Source organism: Hyla sarda, chromosome 10, assembly GCF_029499605.1.
Source record: "Hyla sarda isolate aHylSar1 chromosome 10, aHylSar1.hap1, whole genome shotgun sequence".
Taxonomy (NCBI): Eukaryota; Metazoa; Chordata; class Amphibia; order Anura; family Hylidae; genus Hyla; species Hyla sarda.
The window spans coordinates 13,157,102-13,176,916 of NC_079198.1; the positions used below are offsets into that span (position 1 = coordinate 13,157,102).

At 41.9% G+C, this 19,815-nt stretch overlaps 2 protein-coding genes across 21 annotated transcripts in view; one reads left to right on the plus strand and one right to left on the minus strand.

The window, feature by feature from the left end:
* LOC130294607 (uncharacterized) overlaps positions 1-19,815 on the plus strand; it is an 81,881-nt gene that overhangs the window by 33,689 nt on the left and 28,377 nt on the right. For 3 of the 16 annotated variants that reach the window (XM_056544719.1, XM_056544727.1, XM_056544741.1), the window contains exons 1-2: positions 7,188-7,326; positions 10,132-10,313. The exons of 2 other annotated variants lie outside the window; for them this stretch is intronic. In XM_056544719.1, coding sequence (XP_056400694.1) covers positions 10,270-10,313 — 44 coding nt within the window. In that variant the 5' untranslated portion in view covers positions 7,188-7,326; positions 10,132-10,269. Of the gene's footprint in view, positions 1-4,953; positions 5,659-5,968; positions 5,990-7,187; positions 7,327-8,398; positions 8,530-10,131; positions 10,314-12,437; positions 12,702-19,815 lie in introns of those variants that run through there. 11 more of the 16 variants (XM_056544730.1, XM_056544738.1, XM_056544721.1 and 8 more) reach the window with 9 other exon arrangements.
* On the minus strand, positions 6,054-8,913 carry LOC130294616 (phospholipase A2 inhibitor and Ly6/PLAUR domain-containing protein-like). 5 transcript variants are annotated; one of them, XR_008848552.1, is made up of 3 exons: positions 8,578-8,913; positions 7,214-7,360; positions 6,101-6,412 (listed from the first exon to the last, which is right to left on the minus strand). XR_008848552.1 is itself a non-coding variant. In XM_056544757.1 (3 exons), exons 1-3 carry the CDS (start codon positions 8,440-8,442, stop codon positions 6,204-6,206), a joined length of 396 nt encoding a protein of 131 aa, XP_056400732.1. In that variant the 5' UTR covers positions 8,443-8,459; the 3' UTR covers positions 6,101-6,203. The 5 variants fall into 5 exon arrangements, 1 of the variants encoding a protein (XP_056400732.1); XR_008848553.1 differs by lacking the exon at positions 8,578-8,913 and adding an exon at positions 7,481-7,606; XM_056544757.1 differs by lacking the exon at positions 8,578-8,913 and adding an exon at positions 8,403-8,459.

Here is a 19,815-nt window from a genome sequence, read left to right on the forward strand (position 1 = left end):
TAAGTTCGATATCAGCTTTGTTCGGCCAGAGGGGCTTGAGCTCTTCTGATCGAATTAAAAGCTTGTAAAGAACAAGCCTGGCTGGCAAGAATTTGCTATTCAGGTTGTGTCTCACCAAAACAATGTCAAGAGGGTGACCGTTTTAACCCTAAACAAATCAGTCTCTTGTATTGACATTATGATGTGGCTAGGTCGGTACAGAGCAGGGATGAATATGGCATCTTGTCAGGGGCCTGGACATTTATGGTAAAGCTTGAGCATTCGGGAAACACTGTTACCCATATACCATCTCCAACCTTTCTTGAAAGGAATTGTATTCAGATGTACTGACAGGGTCAGCCAAAGCTCTGTCACAGATGTGGTGACCCCACACATTTTAGTGCCAGTTACACTGTGCAGAAGCGCACTCTGTGTGGGGAAATAGACCATCGCGCTGCATCTTGTGCAGAGATTAGGTGTCACCGTGTGGTGACTTAGGTTACCCATTTAGTCGCTGCCGTTGTTCCATTATCAACGCAGTTGTTGCTCCAGTGGGAGTAAGGTATGAGGTGGATTCTACTGTTTGGATGGCTGAAGGGGAGCAGGGGCCAGGGAAGAAAAGTAAGCAGAAGACGCCTGATCAAATGAGGTGTCTAAAGAAGGGCTAAAGGAATAGGAAGATTAAAGGGTCTTGGGAGCCTCAGGAGACTGGAGTGGCTTCTGATTCTATCCCTGAGGCCAGTCTCACTGCTGAGGCCCTGAGGAATGGTGAACTGGATAAGGAGAATGGGAGAATCCACAAGGAGGAGGATACCATCTCCTTGCTGTCTTTCCATGGTGAGAGCACGAACAAGGACATAGGTGGAATAAGAGAATCGAAGAGTTACAGTCTTCTCCCACCAGATGTCAATGGAAGGTACAACGGACCACCCTCTTATTGGTGTCTCAAACCAAGCCCTCCGTGACATTTCCTCTTCAGAGGAGGAGCCTGTGGATGAGGTTCCAGATGTCGCAGTGGGGCTTACAGGAGATGCCGAGTCCTCTCTCCCTGGGAAACATATGTCTTTAGAGAAGGTGGGGGGCTGTACTGTTCTTCTGAGATATGGCCTGCTGGGGGAGGGGTTATTGATTGGCACAAGTAGGGGCATAGAGTTTCCCACTTGTGAATGGTTGGATTGGCCGCTCTTTTGAGGTTGGGTCTGGCATTCATCAGGGTTGTCCTTTGAGCCCATTGCTGTATGTGTTTGGAATTGATCCTTTCCTTAGGAGGATTGATTGCAAACCATTGGCGGGGGGTGAGAATGGACCTGGCGGTGCCAGATTCCGCTCTGAGGGTGGTGGTGTATGCTGATGATATCACCATGTCGGTCTCCTCACGAGAGGAAGGGCAATAAGTGATGTCAGAGGTGTGACACTACTCAGAATCAGCAAAGTGTTCATCGGGATCGAATTTGATCAAGGGGATTACCCCAAACAAAAATGGAACAGCAGGCTTAAGATCACTGCTCAGAAGGTGGAACAGTGAAAGGGTTGGTCCTTGACACTCTGGGAAAGGGTAAACCTGATCAAAACATTCCTACTCCCTCTGCTGATATAACTGGGCAGTGTATGCATGTTGCTAAAACCTCTCTAGACCTGGGTCTACAGTGTGTTCTTCCAAATGTTATAGGGGAATAGACTAGACCTAGTGGAGAGGGAGGTTACTTACTGTAAAAGCTTGATCTCTGCCCTGGTGCAGGCATGCAGGACTACTTGCCTACTGAGGGGGACTACCTGTCTACTATAGTGCTACTTTGGCAATGGAGGGACTACCTGCCTTCTTGCAGGACTCCAAATTAGGAGACGCTTCCTCCCATAGACATGAATGGAGGGGCGTGGGGTGACGTCACGTCCCCGTCTCAGAGGCAGCGCCTGGCACAGAATCCCAGGGGCTGCACCGGGATCATGGGGGTCCCCAGCGGTGGGACCCCTGCGATCATACATCTTATCCCTAATCCTTTGGATAGGGGATAAGATGTATAAAGCCGGAATACCCCTTTAATACTGGTGAGACATACCTAACTACTAAGGGGAAATACCTGCCAATTGTGGGGATATAATTGCCTAATGGGAAGACTACCTGCATAATGAGGGAACTACCTACCAACTTACATACCTAATGTGGGAACTACATAACTACTGTAAGAGACTAGTGTTGGGCGCGAATATTCGCATTTCGAATTTTTATCGCGAATATCGCAAATTAGCGAATATTGCGAATATATTTGCTATATATTCGAAATCAATTATATTCACTTTTTGTGAATATTCGCATATTCCTTCTTTTCACTAGTGGGCCAATTAGAATGATGCAAATTCACTTGTCAGAGGTTATCAACAACATCCCTAGCAACCAATAGTTGCCAACCCCCGCACTGTTTTCTTCCTCGAATACACAAATATGCGAATATTCGCATTCGTCTATATATTCGCAAAATATCGCAAATTCGAATATGGGCAATGCCGCTCATCACTATAAGAGACATACTTTATGGAACCTTAAAGGAGTACTCCGGTGAAAACCTTTTTTCTTTTAATTCAACTGATGGCAGAAAGTTAAACATATTTGTAAATTACTTCTATTAAAAAATCTTAATCCTTCCTGTACTTATTAGCTGCTGAATACTACAGAGGAAATTATTTTCTTTTTGGAATGCTCTCTGATGACATCACGACCACAGTTCTCTCTGCTGACGTTATTATAATAATTATGCTTTATTTATTGTTGTCCTTAGTGGGATTTGAACCAAAGTCCCCAGCGCTGCAAGGCAGCAGTGCTAACCACTAAGCCACCATGCTGCCCTTAGCATACATCTGCTATTCATGGTTGCTAAAATGGACAGAGATGTCAGCAGATAGCACTGTGCTCGTGATGTCATCAGTGTTCCAGAAAGAAAGGAATTTCCTCTGTAGCATTCAGCAGCTAAAAAGTACTGGAAGGATTAAGATTTTTTAATAGAAGTAATTTACAAATAACTTTCTGCCACCAGTTGATTTAAAAGAAAAAAGGTTTTCACCAGAGTACCCCATTAAGTCTCAACCTGACTACGTGACTATACTCCAAATAGTATACTGGAATAGTGTGTTGTGCATTGCTCTATCTATAGTATTCAGCTGGTTGTGCCTATAGCTCTTTTCTAAAGGTCATGGCATCCATCTCGTATCACAGAATACCATACCCTGCATGAGTTATAATTGTATGTGGTAAGCTTGTGGGGGAAGTAGGGTATGGGGAGTGTAGCTGTGTGGGTATTAAAGGGTGCTTGTTAACCCTTGCTATTCGTGACGCCAGGATGAGGGCTCCTCAATAAAGCTTTTCCTACCGCTGCCATTCCCAGGAACGATAGGTAGGTAGATGATAATGGGTTTGAGGTAGGTAGTAATAACAGATTGTCCACAACCGGAAAGCTTCTGTAAACAGCGTTAACTTTTACTGAAGATTTTCTGTACACTTCATTAACACAACAGTCTCTTATAACAACAGCTTCCTTTTGGAGATTGACAGTGGTTGGGACTTTAGCATTAAGAGTCTTTAGTCTATTGCGCTGTTCCACTGGATTTAGGGGAATTAGTTGCGGTCCAGTAGTCACACTAGCATTAGCAGGAATTAGAGTAAAACTCATGATTTTTGGTTCTGCTGAGGCCGGAGGTTTTGAGGCCTAGCGTGTCTTTGAAAGTTGCGTAGCACCATCCTGTTAGTCCAGCATCCACGAGAGCAGCAACCTAAGAGAGTGATAATTGGACGCAGCTCCCTTATATGGGCAGGGGCTGGACTAACGCTAATTGGTCCATACTGATGTCAATCACCATTACAGAGATTTGTGGGTAACACGTGAACCAAGGACCCCCTAAGGTCCTGCAACATACCAGAGAGGTTACTAACATGGTCACATGACCGAAGGTCCTGGGACGCTGAACAAGGTAAGTACTATACATTACTATAGAACATAGCTATAATTATTAAATAAATCCATTTATTAACCTTAAAGTTATATTTAAAGGGGTACTCCACCCCTAGACATCTTATCCCCTATCCAAATCGCTGCTACAGCACCCCGCTATCATTACTGCGCAGAGCGAGATCGCTCTGCACGTAATGACGGGCAATACAGGGGCCGGAGCATCGTTACATCACGGCCCCGCCCCTTGTGACATCATGGCCCTCCCCCGTCAATACAAGTCTATGGGAAGGGGGCATGGCGGTCGTCACGCCCCCTGCCATAGACTTGCATTAAGGAGACGGGCCGTGATGTCATGAGGGGCGGAGCCATGATGTCACGCTGCTCCGGCCCCTGTATCGCCCGTCATTACGCACAGAGCGAACTCACTCTGTGCAGTAATGATGGCGGGGTGCCGCAGCGGCGATCCCTGGGGTCCACAGCAGCGGGACCGCGGCGATCTGACATCTTATCCCCTATCATTTGGATAGGGGATAAGATGCCAGGGGCGGAGTACCCCTTTAAGGAGACTAGGGGCTGTCCCACCTGAGGAACCCTACCTGAACGTAGTTACTCTGACTTTGGGGACCTCTACACTAGGTACTGGATGCAATACGGTACCGGGACACCACATGTATATTAAACAAATACATATCCTAAGATTTCATATCTCATATAATTTTACATTTCCTCCTCTTTTGAGTTTAAAATACATATTTTTATTAATTTTATGTAAAAATAATTTAAATTCATTTTAAGTTTTATTTCAAGTATTATTAAATTTATTATTTTATTAAATGTATTTTTAATTTTATTAATTAAAATTATTTAAAATAAAATATTAAAATAATTAATAGTTAAGATTTTTAATTAAATAGAAGTAATTTACAAATCTGTTTAACTTTTCGGCACCAGTTGATAAAAACAAATGATTTCCAGTAGATTACCCCTTTAAAAAGCCCTGACACTTCTGAGTTTTGGCTCAAAAACAGCAGTGTATGACCCCATACCAGCTTTGGTGGTCTTATGCCATAAAATAGTAGTAGCTTACACTTGTCCCTGACTATATGATTAATGTTTCACTTTTTTCTTTTGAATCGTTTGATTATTTTGATGGTTTATGATGTAATTTCCTCACTTCATGCACGTAAGTGACAATTAGAGAAGGCAAAATGCTCTATATAGCTAATGAATGATACTGAGACAATTAAATAGGGCTAGGAGGGAAAGAATGGGCTATGAGTTTAGTTCCCCGGAGTACCCCTTTAAGTATTTAAGATCCTGATGTGTTTGTGGTGACCCAGTACAGAATAATATGTTCTTCTGTACTCCTGCCTATCCTGTGTGGCAGATGATGCTTCAATGGCCGTCTTGGGCCCACTCTCCTTACAACTCTCTACATAAGGGTTAATGTATTGTATTTTCTATGCACTTGTTACCTTAAGAAACCTGTTGTCAAGGACGTTGTTGTTAAGGGGAGTATGCAGTGGTGAACATGTGACTTATCTGCCCAATGGGAAAGTTCTAAATTGTCCCCTTATATACTGTAGCCAGAGTTCAGAGTTGAGATTGTTCTGAGGTGCAGTTTGGTGAGGAGTGAAGTCTGTGAGGTGGATCTGAAAGGACGCCTGAGGCCTAGTCCAGCAACCACGCATCTACTACCAGTTAACCCCACTACCCAGGTGAAAGTCAAAGCCTTGTGGTAAGCCTACAGTCTCGGGGATTACTTCAGTCAAGTTAGTCAAGTCCAAGTCTCTAAAGTACAGCGTGGGCTGCATACTAGTCAAGTCAATTATATACAGCACTATCAACTATAAGTCCCCGCAAGCCGATAAGCTTCCCTAAGTTCACCCTGTAACTCCTTCACACTAATCTGAGCTGTAACGGATTGTACCATCTTTCCAACCTCAGTAAAGCAAGCCAGTTAACTGTAACCTTGTGTCAGCGTGATTATTTGCCCTGTGCCTGGCACAGGTGAAGCTGGCCTATCTCCGGAGTTATATAGGTCAACCACGCCCTGGCGTCACGATAAGGTTAATTACACATTACCCCATCCAAGACCATATGTTGATTTTTAGTCCAAACACCAAACAAGATCTTGGATTGGATTTTCAAAAGGCAGAGGGAAGGACCCCCCAAAACCATAGGTTACACACAGAAGAGCTAGCGATAGCAGTTATCTTTATTGAGACCAAAAATCATCTCCCCAAATATTTTGTATTACACTTAGATGTGTCAATTCTGCCTTCATCTTGGACCTCTGCTGCTACTTTTTGGTGATGTAGGCCCAACTGTTGAGTTGGTACCAGGAGAGTGATCACCCTCTTCACTTCCATGCCGGGGGGCTTTAGTACAGCTAATCCCAACACCATTTTTTTCATTCAATGGCAGTTTTTGGTTAGTCGGACAGGCACTTGAAGTAGCACAGCCTTGATAGGACGTCTCCTTAGGTGTTTCTGAAAAAAAAATCAAAATACAAAATGCATCAAAACTGAAACAGACTTCAGTATACATAGTGAACTCGAATGTATCGTGGTCCCTCAACATACAATATTAAAGGGGTATTCCGGCTTTATACATCTTATCCCCTACCCAAAGGATAACAAATCTCCTCCTTATGTAATCTCCTTACTACTGGGGTGACACACTGTAACAAACCTCAAACCTGTTTGAGTTGAGTTCTGTAATGTTTTCTTCTTCACTTCTGTGTGAAGCTAAATTCAGAATTCTGTTGGCTTTGGGGGCGTAACTATAGGGGGTGCAGAGGTAGCAGTCGCACCTGGGGCCTTGGTGCCTAAGGGGGCCCTAAAGCACATCTGCCCCATAAAAGACCAGTGTCATAATTGGCACATGGGGGCCTATTGCAAGTTACGCCCCTGGCTGTCTTCCTGTCAAAGGCAGTGCATTGTGGGAGCTCAGGTGACAGTTATATTATGGCAGTTAGGTCACATGTCTGTCAACGGGGAGGAGTCAAATAGTATTGGTCTGTTTCCAGGGGTAGTCAGCAAAATTTTGAAAGAGGCTCCGCATAGGGGGAGAGTTATCAAAACCTGCCCAGAGGAATAGTTGCTAAGTTGCCCATAGCAACCAATCAGATCACTTCTTTCCTTTTGCAAAGGCCTTTTCTAAAATGAAAGAAGCGATCTGATTGGTTGTTATGGGCAACTTAGCAACTTTTCCTCTGGGCAGGTTTTGATAAATCTCCACCAAGAATGTAAATCAAGGGGGAGACCTGAAACAATCCAGATTGGCTTTACCTCCGAAGCCCAGGTATCCGGAGAACTTGATGCACCTGTCCTCCAGGCCCGTACACTGGGTGTGATTTGTTGGTGTACACCCCTTCAGTCCTGACTCCAAGCAGTAGGGACAGGTAAACCCATTCTTCGTCAAGTTTCTTGGGGCAACTGAAAGATAAAGGTGACGTGTATTTGTGCGGCACAAGACGCAGTAAATCCCACCAGTTCTTCACCACTACTAGAATGCTGCTGTTTCTATTATATCTACCTACCTACCTACCTACCTACCTGCATACCCACCGATTCATCTATCTATTGATGTAGAGATATTATCCAGATATCTCATATCTTGCTCTTATATCTATTTACAAAAATCTCATCTATTGGTCTACATCAGGGGTCTCAAACTGTGGCCCTCCAGATGTTGCAAAACCTCAACTCCCAGCATGTCCAGACAGCCAACGGCTCTACATACTGTATCTAATTACATATGTCTTATCAAACTACAGTGCATATTCATCAATCTTGTGTCTATGGTATATATATATATTTATCTATCTATCTGTCTAATATCTATCTATCTATCTATCTATCTATCTATCTATATATATTTATCTATCTATCTATATATATCTATCTATCTATATATATATATGTATCTATCTCCTATCTATCTAATATCTATTTATCTATCTATCTATCTATCTATATTTCTCTATCTCATATGTATTTATCTATCTATCTTTCTATAAATCTATCTCATATGTATCTATCTATCTATCTCATATCTATCTATCTATCTATCTATCATCTATCTATCTATCTTATATCTATCTATCTCATATCTATCTATCTATCTCTCATATCTATCTCATATCTATTTATTTATCTATTATCTATCTATCTATTTATTATCTATCTATTTAGTATCTATCTATTTATCTATTTCTATGTATCTATTTATCTATCTACTTATTTATTTACCTACCTCTCATATCTTTGAATCAACAGGGCATTTTAATCTATCAACATATATCTGTATCTCTCTTGACCTAAATATTCCCCTATGTTCACATCTTTACACTGTATTATTTCTATCAGTCTCGTATCTATCAATATACGCCTCATGTTTCTCATATACGTCTCATATTTATAGATCTACACATCTATCTATGTTAGTTCGTGGATTTGCTGTGTGATTTTCAGGTACCAAAGAATAATCCTGACGTGTCTGTCCCGGTGGGGCCCATTGCGCCTGTGTAGTAGCCTAAATGGGCCGGCAGCTTGGGATGACCAGACTGGACAGAACTGAAATCTGATTGGTCATCGACTATAACGTGAGGCCCATTATGAGGGGACATTGGGGAACAATTCATCATACTCACTTTGAGGAACATCCTTGTTGCATCCGTCTGATTCACAGCAGCGGGCGTCCGACGCTATATGGATGTCATTTAGGGTTATGGAATAGGATATGTTACATATGTCAGGAAAGCCGCAGGATTTTTGAGGCACCTTAACGCTTAATGTGCCTGAAGATACAACATGTAAGAAAAGACATAGGATCGGTTACAAGAGACCCTTCAATACTAAGCAATGCCTAATCGGGGGCCTAATTCAAAATCTGTCAACACTCTCAACTGCACCCATCTATTAAAGGGGTAGTCCGGTGAGAACATTTTTTTTTTCATATCCACTGGCTCCATAAAATTAAAGGGGTACTCACCTGAAAAAAAAATTATCAACTAGTGCCAGAAAGTTAAACAGATTTATAAATTACTTCTAATAAAAAATCTTAATCCTTCCAGTACTTATTAGCTGCTGAATACTACAGAGGAAATTATTTTCTTTTTGGAACACAGAGCTCTCTGCTGACATCACGAGCACAGTGCTCTCTGCTGACATCTCTGTCCATTTTAGGAACTGTCCAGAGCAGCATATGTTTGCTATGGGAATTTTCTCCTACTCTGGACTGTTCCTAAAATGGACAGAGGTGCCAGCAGAGAGCACTGTGCTCGTGATGTCAGCAGAGAGCTCTGTGTTCCAAAACGAAAAGAATTTCCTCTGTAGTATTCAGCAGCTAATAAGTACTGGAAGGATTACGATTTTTTTTTTTAAATAGAAGTCATTTACAAATCTGTTGATTAAAAAAATAAAAAAAATAAAAAGGTTTCTGCCGGAGTACCCCTTTAATCCTTCCAGTACTTGTCAGCTGTTCTATGCTCCAGAGGAAGTTCTTTTCTTTTTGAATTTCCTTTCTGTCTGACCACAGTGCTCTCTGCTGATGACACCTCTGTCCATTTTAGGAACTAGAGTAGGAGCAAATCTCCATATTAGTAGTCCAGATCCCCAGAGCAAACCTCTCCTGCTACAAACAGTTCCTAAAAGGGACAGAGGGGTCAGCAGAGAGCACTGTGGTCAGACAGAAAGGAAATTCAAAAAGAAAAGAACTTCCTGTGGAGCGTACAGCAGCTGATAAGTACTGGAAGGATTAAGATTTTTTAATTGTAGTAATTTACAAAGGATAGGGGATAACATGTCTGAACGCAGGGGGACTGCCACTGGGACCCCCGGTGATTTCCATGCAGCGCCCACATTCTATGCCGGGCTGCTGTTCCAGTTTCGGAAACCTCTTTGTTTCTAGGACTGGAGACGTGACGTCACACCACGCCCCCTCCATTCATGTCTATGGGAGGGGGCGTGGCAGCGCCACGCCCCCTTCCATAGATATGAATGGAGGAGTGGCGTGACATCACAAGGGGGCATGGCATGATGTCACAAGGGGGCGTGATGTCACAAGGGGGCATGGCGTGATGTCACAAGGGGGCGTGGCATGACATCACATCTCCTTTGGATAGGGGATAAGATGTCTATGGCCAGAATACCCCTTTAACATTGCTGTATTTCCATTACTCTATTATTAATAATTCCTCCCACAGGATGGCCACTTACCAAGCGTTGCTTCCACCAGGCTACTGATGCATGAAGTCACCGAGGGGTCACATGTGACTTTAGAGCCGGGACACGTGGCGGCATTTTGAGCCGAGCAGGTCTCACACATCAAGGAGGATACTGAAATGCACAATCCACACGGACAGGATAAGGATGAGAAAAACTCCAGGTTGTATCGGTTTATTTTTACTTTGCCCATATCATGCACACTCACCATCACTAGTCATACAACACCATTTGTTTTATTCCAGCACAGCTGCATCTATGGGGTTTATTACTGTAACTTGGTCATGTGATCACCAGTCGGACTCAGAACAAGTTACTGTGCTTAAAGGGGTTATCCAGGGAAAAACTTTTTTTTATAAATCAACTGGCTCCAGAAAGTTAAAAAGATTTGTAGATGACTTCTATTAAAAAATCTTAATCCTTTCAGTACTTATGAGCTGCTGAAGTTGAGTTGTTCTCGGGAACTGTCCAGAGTAGAAGCAAATCCCCATAGCAAACCTATTCTACTCTGTGCAGTTCCCGAGACAAGCAGAGGTGTCAGCAGAGAGCACTGTTGCCAGACAGAAAAGAAGAACTCAACTTCAGCAGCTGATAATTATTGGAAGGATTAAAGGAGATATCCAGTGGTGACTCAGTGGTGAGCAACTTATCCCCTATCCTAAGGATAGGGGATAAGTTGCAGATCGCGGGGGGTCCGACAGCTGGGGCCCCCTGCGATCTCCTGTACGGAGCCCCGACAGCCTGCGGGAAGGGGGCGTGTCGACCTCCGCACGAAGCGGCGGCCGACACGCCCCCTCAATACAACTCTATGGCAGAGCCGAAGCGCTGCCTTCGGCAATCTCCGGCTCTGCCATAGAGATGTATTGAGGGGGCGTGTCGGCCGCCGCCTCGTGCGGGGGTCGACACCCGCTATCTGGGCCGAGAGGCGGGGCCCCGTACAGAGAGATCGCAGGGGGCCCCAGCGGTCGGACCCCCCGCGATCTCAAACTTAATACTTATCCCCTATCCTTAGGATAGGGGATAAGTTTTTCACCACTGGACTACCCCTTTAAGATGTTTTAATAGAAGTAATTTACAAATCTGTTTAACTTTCTGGAGCCAGTTGATATAAAAAAAAAAAAAGTTTTTTCCTGAAATACCCCTTTAGTATGAGTGACAGGATGTCAGACTTGGCTCTTGAGTTCCTGCGGACTATATGATGACATCATCACCTACCAGAGCCCTCCTACTAAATCTCAGACCCCTACCTTCCAGCTGAATCTGCTATCTCTATAGAATCAGTATATATAGTAGTTTTATACCTCCACCTCCCCTCCAGCTCTATCTGTATACTGCTGCTGTTATCTCTATGTGATTAGGACATATAGTAGTTATACACCTCCCCTTCAGTTCTATCTGTATACTGCTGCTGCTATCTCTATGAGATCAGGATATTGATTAATGATACACCCTCCCCCCTACAGCTCTATCTGTAAACTGCTATCTCTATGGGATCAGGATATATATATATATTAATTATACACCTCCCCTCCAGCTCTATCTGTATACTGCTGCTATCTCTTTGGGATCAGGATATATAGCAGTTATACGCCTCTCCTCCAGCTCCATCTGCATACTGCTGCTGCTATATCTATGGGATCATGATATATAGTAGATATACACCTCACCTCCCAGCTCTATCTGTATACTGCTGCTATCTCTATGGGATCAGGATATATAGTAGTTATACACCTCCCCTCCAGCTCTATTTGTATACTGCTGCTATCTCTATAGGATCCGGATATATAGTAGATATACACCTCACCTCCCAGCTCTATCTGTATACTGCTGCTATCTCTTTGGGATCAGGATATATAGTAGTTTTACACCTCCCCTCCAGCTCTATATGTATACTGCTGCTGTTATCTCTATGGGATCAGGATATATAGTAGTTTATACGCCTCTCCTCCAGCTCCATCTGTATACTGCTGCTATCTCTTTGGGATCAGGATATATAGTAGTTTTACACCTCCCCTCCAGCTCTATATGTATACTGCTGCTGCTATCTCTATGGGATCAGGATATATAGTAGTTTATACGCCTCTCCTCCAGCTCCATCTGTATACTGCTACTGCTTTATCTATGGGATCATGATATATAGTAGTTATACACTTCCCCTGAGGCTGTGTCACACATTGCATTTATTGCTGCTTTTTTGTCATGGCAAAAATTGAAATATTTTAGAGCAATAACAAAATATGGTAAAAACGTGTAATTTTTTACTACGATTTTGTTAAATAGCTGCAAACAACACCAAAAAATGCTGTAAAAATGTGTGAAAAAGGCAGTAAATGCAGAACTGCACAATGTGAACTGACCTCCCAACCAACGTATAAATCTAATGAGTCCAGCACTAGCAGCTTGATGGGATGACCAGGTGCAGTAATCAAACACCACACCCAAAGCAAGAAGATTCATGGGAAATGTAGGCAGCATTACAGAAACCCCATCACTGTGTATTGGAAAACCAAAATGGACCCTATTCCCATGCCTGCCACATCAGGAAAAAGAAGTAAGTAAAAGGCATATACAAAAAAAAAAGCTCTACCTTATTTTCTAATAATAGCCCTTGCTGCAGTGTATAAGCAAAAAAAATAAAAAGGGAATCAGTAAATAAATAAATAAAATAAAATATAGATAATAAAAATAAAAAAATTCAATACATAGATAAATAAAAAATAAATAAAAAAGATAGATAAATAAATAAAATAAATTAAACGATAGATAAATAAAATAAATAGATAAAATAAAAATTTAATAAATTAAATAAATAAATTAAAAAAGATAGATAAATAAAAATAAATAAAAAACATAAATCAAATATAAATAAAAAGAGAGATAAATAAATAAATAAATAAAAAAGATAGATAAATAAATAAAAAGATAGATAAATAAAATAAATAGATAAAATAAAAATTAAATAAATAAATAAAAAAAGATAGATAAATAAAAAATAAATAAAAAACATAAATCAAATATAAATAAAAAGTGAGAGATAAATAAATAAATAAAATATAAATAAAAAAGATAGATAAATAAATAAAAAGATAGATAAATAAAATAAATAGATCAAATAAAAATTTAATAAATTAAATAAATAAATAAAAAAAGATAGATAAATAAAAAATAAATAAAAAACATAAGTCATATATAAATAAAAAGAGAGAGATAAATAAATAAATAAAATATAAATAAAAAGACAGATAAATAAATAAATAAATGAATAAATAAATAAATAACACTGAATGCTTTTTTAGTTTCTCAGAGAGATCTGGCAGGATACAGATCTAGAATAAGGGTCTTCAAACTGTGGACCTCCCGATGTTGCAAAACTACAACTCCCAGCATGCCCGGACAGCCGTTGGCTGTCCGGGCATGCTGGGCGTCGTAGTTTTCCAACGTCTGACCTACAAATTTTAATTCGGATACAAAGGGAGAGATTTATCAAAACCTGTGTAGAGGAAGAGTAGTGCAGTTGCCCATAGCAACCAATCAGATCGCTTCTTTAATTATAATTTTTTTTTTTAGGACTGTGAAAATTGAAAGACGCAATCTGGTTGCTATGGGCAACTGCACTACTCTTCCTCTATAAATCTTGTTTGAAAATGACTACAATGCAATAGGACCTGCTGTTCACAGTGTCCCCAGATAGGTTAGAGATGGCGGCGCAGTCGGTTCTCACCTGCGGGGATGACGGTCAGGCCGCAGCAGACGAGTATTACGAGAAGCCTCTTCATGGCGTGTTAAGACCCAACACCTCTAATTTCCTGACAGTCCCTTCCTGAGTTATGGCCGCTGCCTGTGTATGTACTTATAGCCCCGTGCAAAAATAAAAGTAGGTCAGCAAGACACTGCCATTACACACCCGCCAATTATAAGGGTGTCTGTCGTATAAATCAGTCCAAGGCACATGGAGATTCCTAGAATATCACTGACCTATAGTAATGCTATAACTTCGCGTACATTATTTACGGTATTTTTTTTATTCCCTAGATATGTGCACCTGTACTCATTAACTGTACTCGTTAAAGGGGTTCCCCACCATAAGGTGATTTTAGTACAAACCTGCCAGACAGTAATGGACATGCTTAGGCTGGGTTCACACCACGTTTTTCGGTATATACGGTAAATACGGTTACCATATAAGGTTTTACGCTAAAAAACGTATGGCAAAAACCGTATGCAACCATATGACTCCAAATTAAAATGTATAAGGTTCCAAAAAGTATGTACGGTTCTATCCGTTTGCATCCGTTTTTGCCAACGGTTTTGCTATTTTGTTAGTTTTCCAGCAATTTAATAAAGTTACTATTGTTCTATTGAAATTCCAAAGGATGTGGGAGCGGGACGTCTGGGATGAATTCTAGAAAGATCTGCGCATGTGTCAACTCCAAAAACGGATTCGAAAAACCGTGCGCAACCGTATTCTGAAATTCTGTGTACGGTTCTCATAGACAACAGTGTTAAAAGAACCGCCTACGGTTCGCATACGGGTTTCCAACCGGAGGCAAAAACGTGGTCGACAGCGTTTTTGCCTACGGTTGAAAAATCGGCAAAACCGTATCCGAGGCAAAACGGATGCAACCGTACACAACATTTGGAATACGGTTTACAATGCGTTCTCTATGCATACGGTTTCGGATACGGTCGTATATGTTGTTTTTTTTTTTTTGGCGGAAAACCGTATACGGTTACCGTATTTGAAAAACGTGGTGTGAATCCAGCCTTAGGAAGGATCTGCGCTTGTCTTGGGGCTAATTAGCTATGTTGTGAGATTACCATAAAGCTGTAGCGCTTTTTTTTTTTTGTAAACAGGGTATTTCCTGTTTGAGTTCGTTGTCTCAAACTACATGTCCCATGATTCCTTGTTTGTAAGTGTGAGGTCACTTTCCTCCCTCCCACACATCACCCACCCAATAATACACACCTGTGTTCCCTGCATTGCAAAAGACCAGTGTTTTCTAAGCGGTCTGCCTCCAGCTGTGGCCAAATGATCTCTCTCTCACCCAGCAGTCGCTCCGCCCATTAAAGCAGTAAAGGCTTCCTCTGACTGCTCTAGAGGAGATCTGCATGGAGGAATGGGCCAAAATACCAGCAACAGTGTGTGAAAACCTTGTGAAGACTTATAGAAAACCTTTGACCTCTGTCATTGCCAACAAAGCCAAACAGGCGCTTGAGACCAGGATAAAATCAAAATTCTTCTTTATTCCCACAATGCAACGCGTTTCGCGGAAGTTCCACTTCATCAGGCATAGGAGCCGAGACAAGGTGCGTGGATTTTATAGGGAAAATCCTTAACCCCTTCAGGGAAAAAGGATTAACCCTTTACAAAACCAATTCAGTATAGAGTTGCATTCAATATAAAAAACAACATGCATATAAAGGTAGCAAATGCGTATATTAAATATAACTTACCGTATTTTTCGCCGTATAAGATGCACTTTTTCTTCCTTAAAACTGGGGGGGAAAAGTCGGTGCGTCTTATACGGCGAATACACCCCTATCGCGGCGGTCCCTGCGGCCATCAACGGCCGGGACCCGCGGCTAATACAGGACATCACCGATCGCGGTGATGCCCTGTATTAACCCTTCAGACGCGGCGATCAAAGCTGACCGCCGCGTCTGAAGGGAAAGCGACACTAACCCGGCTGTTCAGTCGGGCTGTTCGGGACCGCCGCGATTTCACAGCGGCGGTCCCGAACAGCCCGACTGAATAGCCGGGTTGGTGCTTACAGGACACCGGGAGGGACCTTACCTGCCTCCTCGGTGTCTTCTCCGTTCAGGGATCCCCTGTATGGCCGGCGCTCTCCTTCCTCGTCGTCACGTACGCGTGCGTAACGACGTGATGACGGCGGTGGAGAGCGAGGATACCCGGCCGGCAGCAGAGACGTTCTGGAGCGACGGGGGACACGGCGACAGTGATGGAGCGACATCCAGGGCAGCGATGAGGGGTCCGGAGCGGCGGGGACACGTGAGTATTACCTCCTATGCAGTGGTCTTCAATCTGCGGACCTCCAGATGTTGCAAAACTACAACTCCCAGCATGCCCGGACAGCCAATGGCTGTCCGGGCATGCTGGGAGTTGTAGTTTTGCAACATCTGGAGGTCCGCAGGTTGAAGACCACTATTGGGTTCAAAATCTTTAATTTTTTAGACCTATTTGCACCTAAAAATAGGGTGCGTCTTATACGCCGGTGCGTCCTATAGGACGAAAAATACGGTAAATATACAAAACATTACACAACTATTTTTATAGAAGACATTTCATAGAATTACTTCCACAAAAATAAGCAAAAAAAGGAAAAGATAAAAAATACACGAAAAGTAATAATTCCGTGTATTTATCTTTTTTTCTTTTTTTTCTATTTTTGGCTTATTTTTATGGAAGTAATTCTATGAAATGTCTTCTATAAAAATAGTTGTGTAATGTTTTGTATATTTAATATATGCATGTTGTTTTGTATAATGAATGCAACTCTATACTGAATTGGTTTTGTAAAGGGTTAATCCTTTTTCCCTGAAGGGGTTAGGTTAAGGATTTTCCCTATGAAATTCACACACTTTGCCTCAGCTCCTATGCCTGATGAAGCGGAACTTCAGCGAAACGCGTTGCATTGTGGGAATAAAGAAAAATTTCGCTTTTTATCCTGGTCTCAAGCGCCTGTTTGGCTCTGCTGGGTTTGGGGGAGTTTTATGCTATATCGATATTTGCTTGAGGTGGAGCGGCTGCAGAGACCCTAATATATTACATCTTTATCCATGGTTGTACTCGGACGGAGTACAACTAATTCTGGTAAGCGCATATTCACATGTTGCGTTACCATTGTATCCTGAGATATCACACTACGGAGCGCATCCCGTTGTTCTTTTTATGTTTTAGATTGCCAACAAAGGGGATATAAGAAAGTATTTAAATTAACTTTTGATATTGACCATATACTTATTTTCTACCCTAATTTGCAAATAAATTCTTTGAAAGTCAGACTTTATGGATTTTAGGGATTTTTTTCTCTCATAGTTGAGGTTATAACCTATGATGAACATTACAGCTAGAGATGAGCGAACTTACAGTAAATTTGATTCGTCACGAACTTCTCGGCTCAGCAGTTGATGTCTTTTCCTGCATAAATTAGTTCAGCTTTCAGGTGCTCCCATGGGCTGGAAAAGGTGGATACAGTCCTAGGAGACTCTTTCCTAGGAATGCATCCACTTTTTCCAGCCCACCGGAGCACCAGAAAGCTGAACTAATTTATGCAGGAAAAGCCATCAACTGCCGAGCCGAGAAGTTCGTGATGAATCAAATTTACTGTAAGTTCGCTCATCTCTAATAACAATGCTCCGAGTTGTATTCACACCTACCTAAGTGCGGTTGCACGGGGGTGGGTGCAAGATACACTTGTCAGGTCGTGACGCCAGGGCACAGTTAGCCTATGCATGGTCCGAGGTGGAGACAGCTTCTCCTGGGCCAGGCACGGGGCAATAAGCACACCGCCGCCGGGTTACGAATAACTGTCTTTTACTGAGGCAGGTGTAGATGGTACAGGCCTCACAGTATGGAGCAGAATAGAAGGGATGCAGTGTAACCCATGGGAGCCCTGTTGCCTTGCTGGTGCTTTTCACCCACTTGAATTAGATATCTGATCTCTGTTGACAGAAAGTTTAATGCGCCAAACTAACAGCAGCAAACAATTCTACAATGGTGTTAGTTCAGGTCATTGAGCCCGTGATCAGGCTGGAATGAGTCTGAAGTAGGCGCATGTGAAACCGGCCTTACAAGACGTCCTATAAATGCAAATAAAAGTCAATGATCAGGAGAATCATCATAAAGCGATCCCGATTACTGTGTCAGGGTCACTAATCATCCAGTGCCACATAATGACTGGGTATCTGGGTTAGGAATTCAGTGCCGTACAATTTTTATAGGCTACTATTATGGTTTATGATTTTATTTTACTGACTATTTTATGTACTATGGCCCAAAAGTGTTGAGATTCTTTAGAAGGAGAATATATCTTAGCTCCTCCCACCCTTAGGGTCATATAGCTATTTACACTTAAAGGAGATCTCCATTGGGGATAAGTTCATTTTCACTGGAGCACTCCTTTAAGGGTCATATAGCTATATTACACTTAAGGGTGGGAGGAGCTAAGATCTATTCTCATTCTAAAGAAGCTCAACACTTACAGTAAATTCGATTTGTCACGAACTTCTCGGCTCGGCAGTTGATGACTTATCCTGCGTAAATTAGTTCAGCTTTCCGGTGGGCTGGAAAAGGTGGATACATTACTAGGAAAGAGTCTCCTAGGACTGTATCCACCTTTTCCAGCCCACCGGAGCACCGGAAAGCTGAACTAATTTACGCAGGAAAAGTCATCAACTGCCGAGCCGAGAAATTCGTGACGAATCGAATTTACTGTAAGTTCGCTCATCCCTATTCAACACTTTTGGGCCATAGTACATAAAATAGTAAGTCAAATAAAACCATAAACTATATCTCCGCAGGATAGGGGATTAGTTTTAGATAGTGGCGGGTCCATAATAGTCTACTGGTCATTTCACTTATGTAACAAGAGATGCTAATTCTCGTGATTCGTGGGTGGGGGTCCCAGCCACAGATCTTGGGTTAGCCCATCCCCCCCCCCCCCCCCCTCAAAAAAATAAATAAATAAATAAATAAAAAATAAAAAAGCCCCATGACCGATTATTTTTATTTATTTTAGACAACACACAAAAAAAAATAAAAAATAAAAAAAAAAATAGGCTAAAAATGACATCACATGCTATTCAAAGCTATTCAAAACACCAGTTAGTTTTTCCTTTAGAATTGTATAAATATCAATGTGATGGTTATCCATAATTTTTTCTGTAGACCTAGAAAACTAAACATTTTTATTCAATATAAATCTCCATATACAGAAAAAAAAAAAAGTTAGAATTGTGTCTCATACATAAGAGACAATATAAGTGTCCCCAGAAGAAGAAGAGGGAAGACTCGGGCCCTTGGGCTGTCACTTCGGAGACATCTCGCCATCACCTGTGTGATCTTCCCGTTGAGTAGTTTCTGACTTGGAGTCGTATGGCAGAAAGACTCACTAGCGCAGCCCATAATGATGGTGCGACCTGAAAAGGTTAAAAAAAAAACAAAAAAAAAAAAACACTATATAAACCACAATTTATAGTACATCAACTTTTTTTTTTTTTTTCCCTTTTTTAAAGTTTGTGTCACTTTGTAGTCCCCCCCCCCCCCCCCCCCCCCCTCAATGCAATTCTATGAGAGGGGGCGTGACGGCCGTCACGCCCCCTCCCATAGATTTGCATTGAGGGGGTGGGACGTGACGCCATGAGGGGCTGGGCTATGACGTCACAAACTCCCGGCAGCGGCTCCACCGTTCGGAACAGTTTGTTCCAAACGATTTTTTTAAATCAGCTGGTGCCAGAAAGTTAAAAACAGATTTGTAAATTACTTTTATTAAAAAAATAAAAATAAATAAAAAACATCTCAATCCTTCCAGTACTTATTAGCTGCTGAATACTACAGAGGAGATTCTTTTCTTTTTGGAACACAGAGCTCTCTGCTGACACCTATGTTCATTTTAAGAACTGTCCAGAGTAGGAGAAAATCCCCA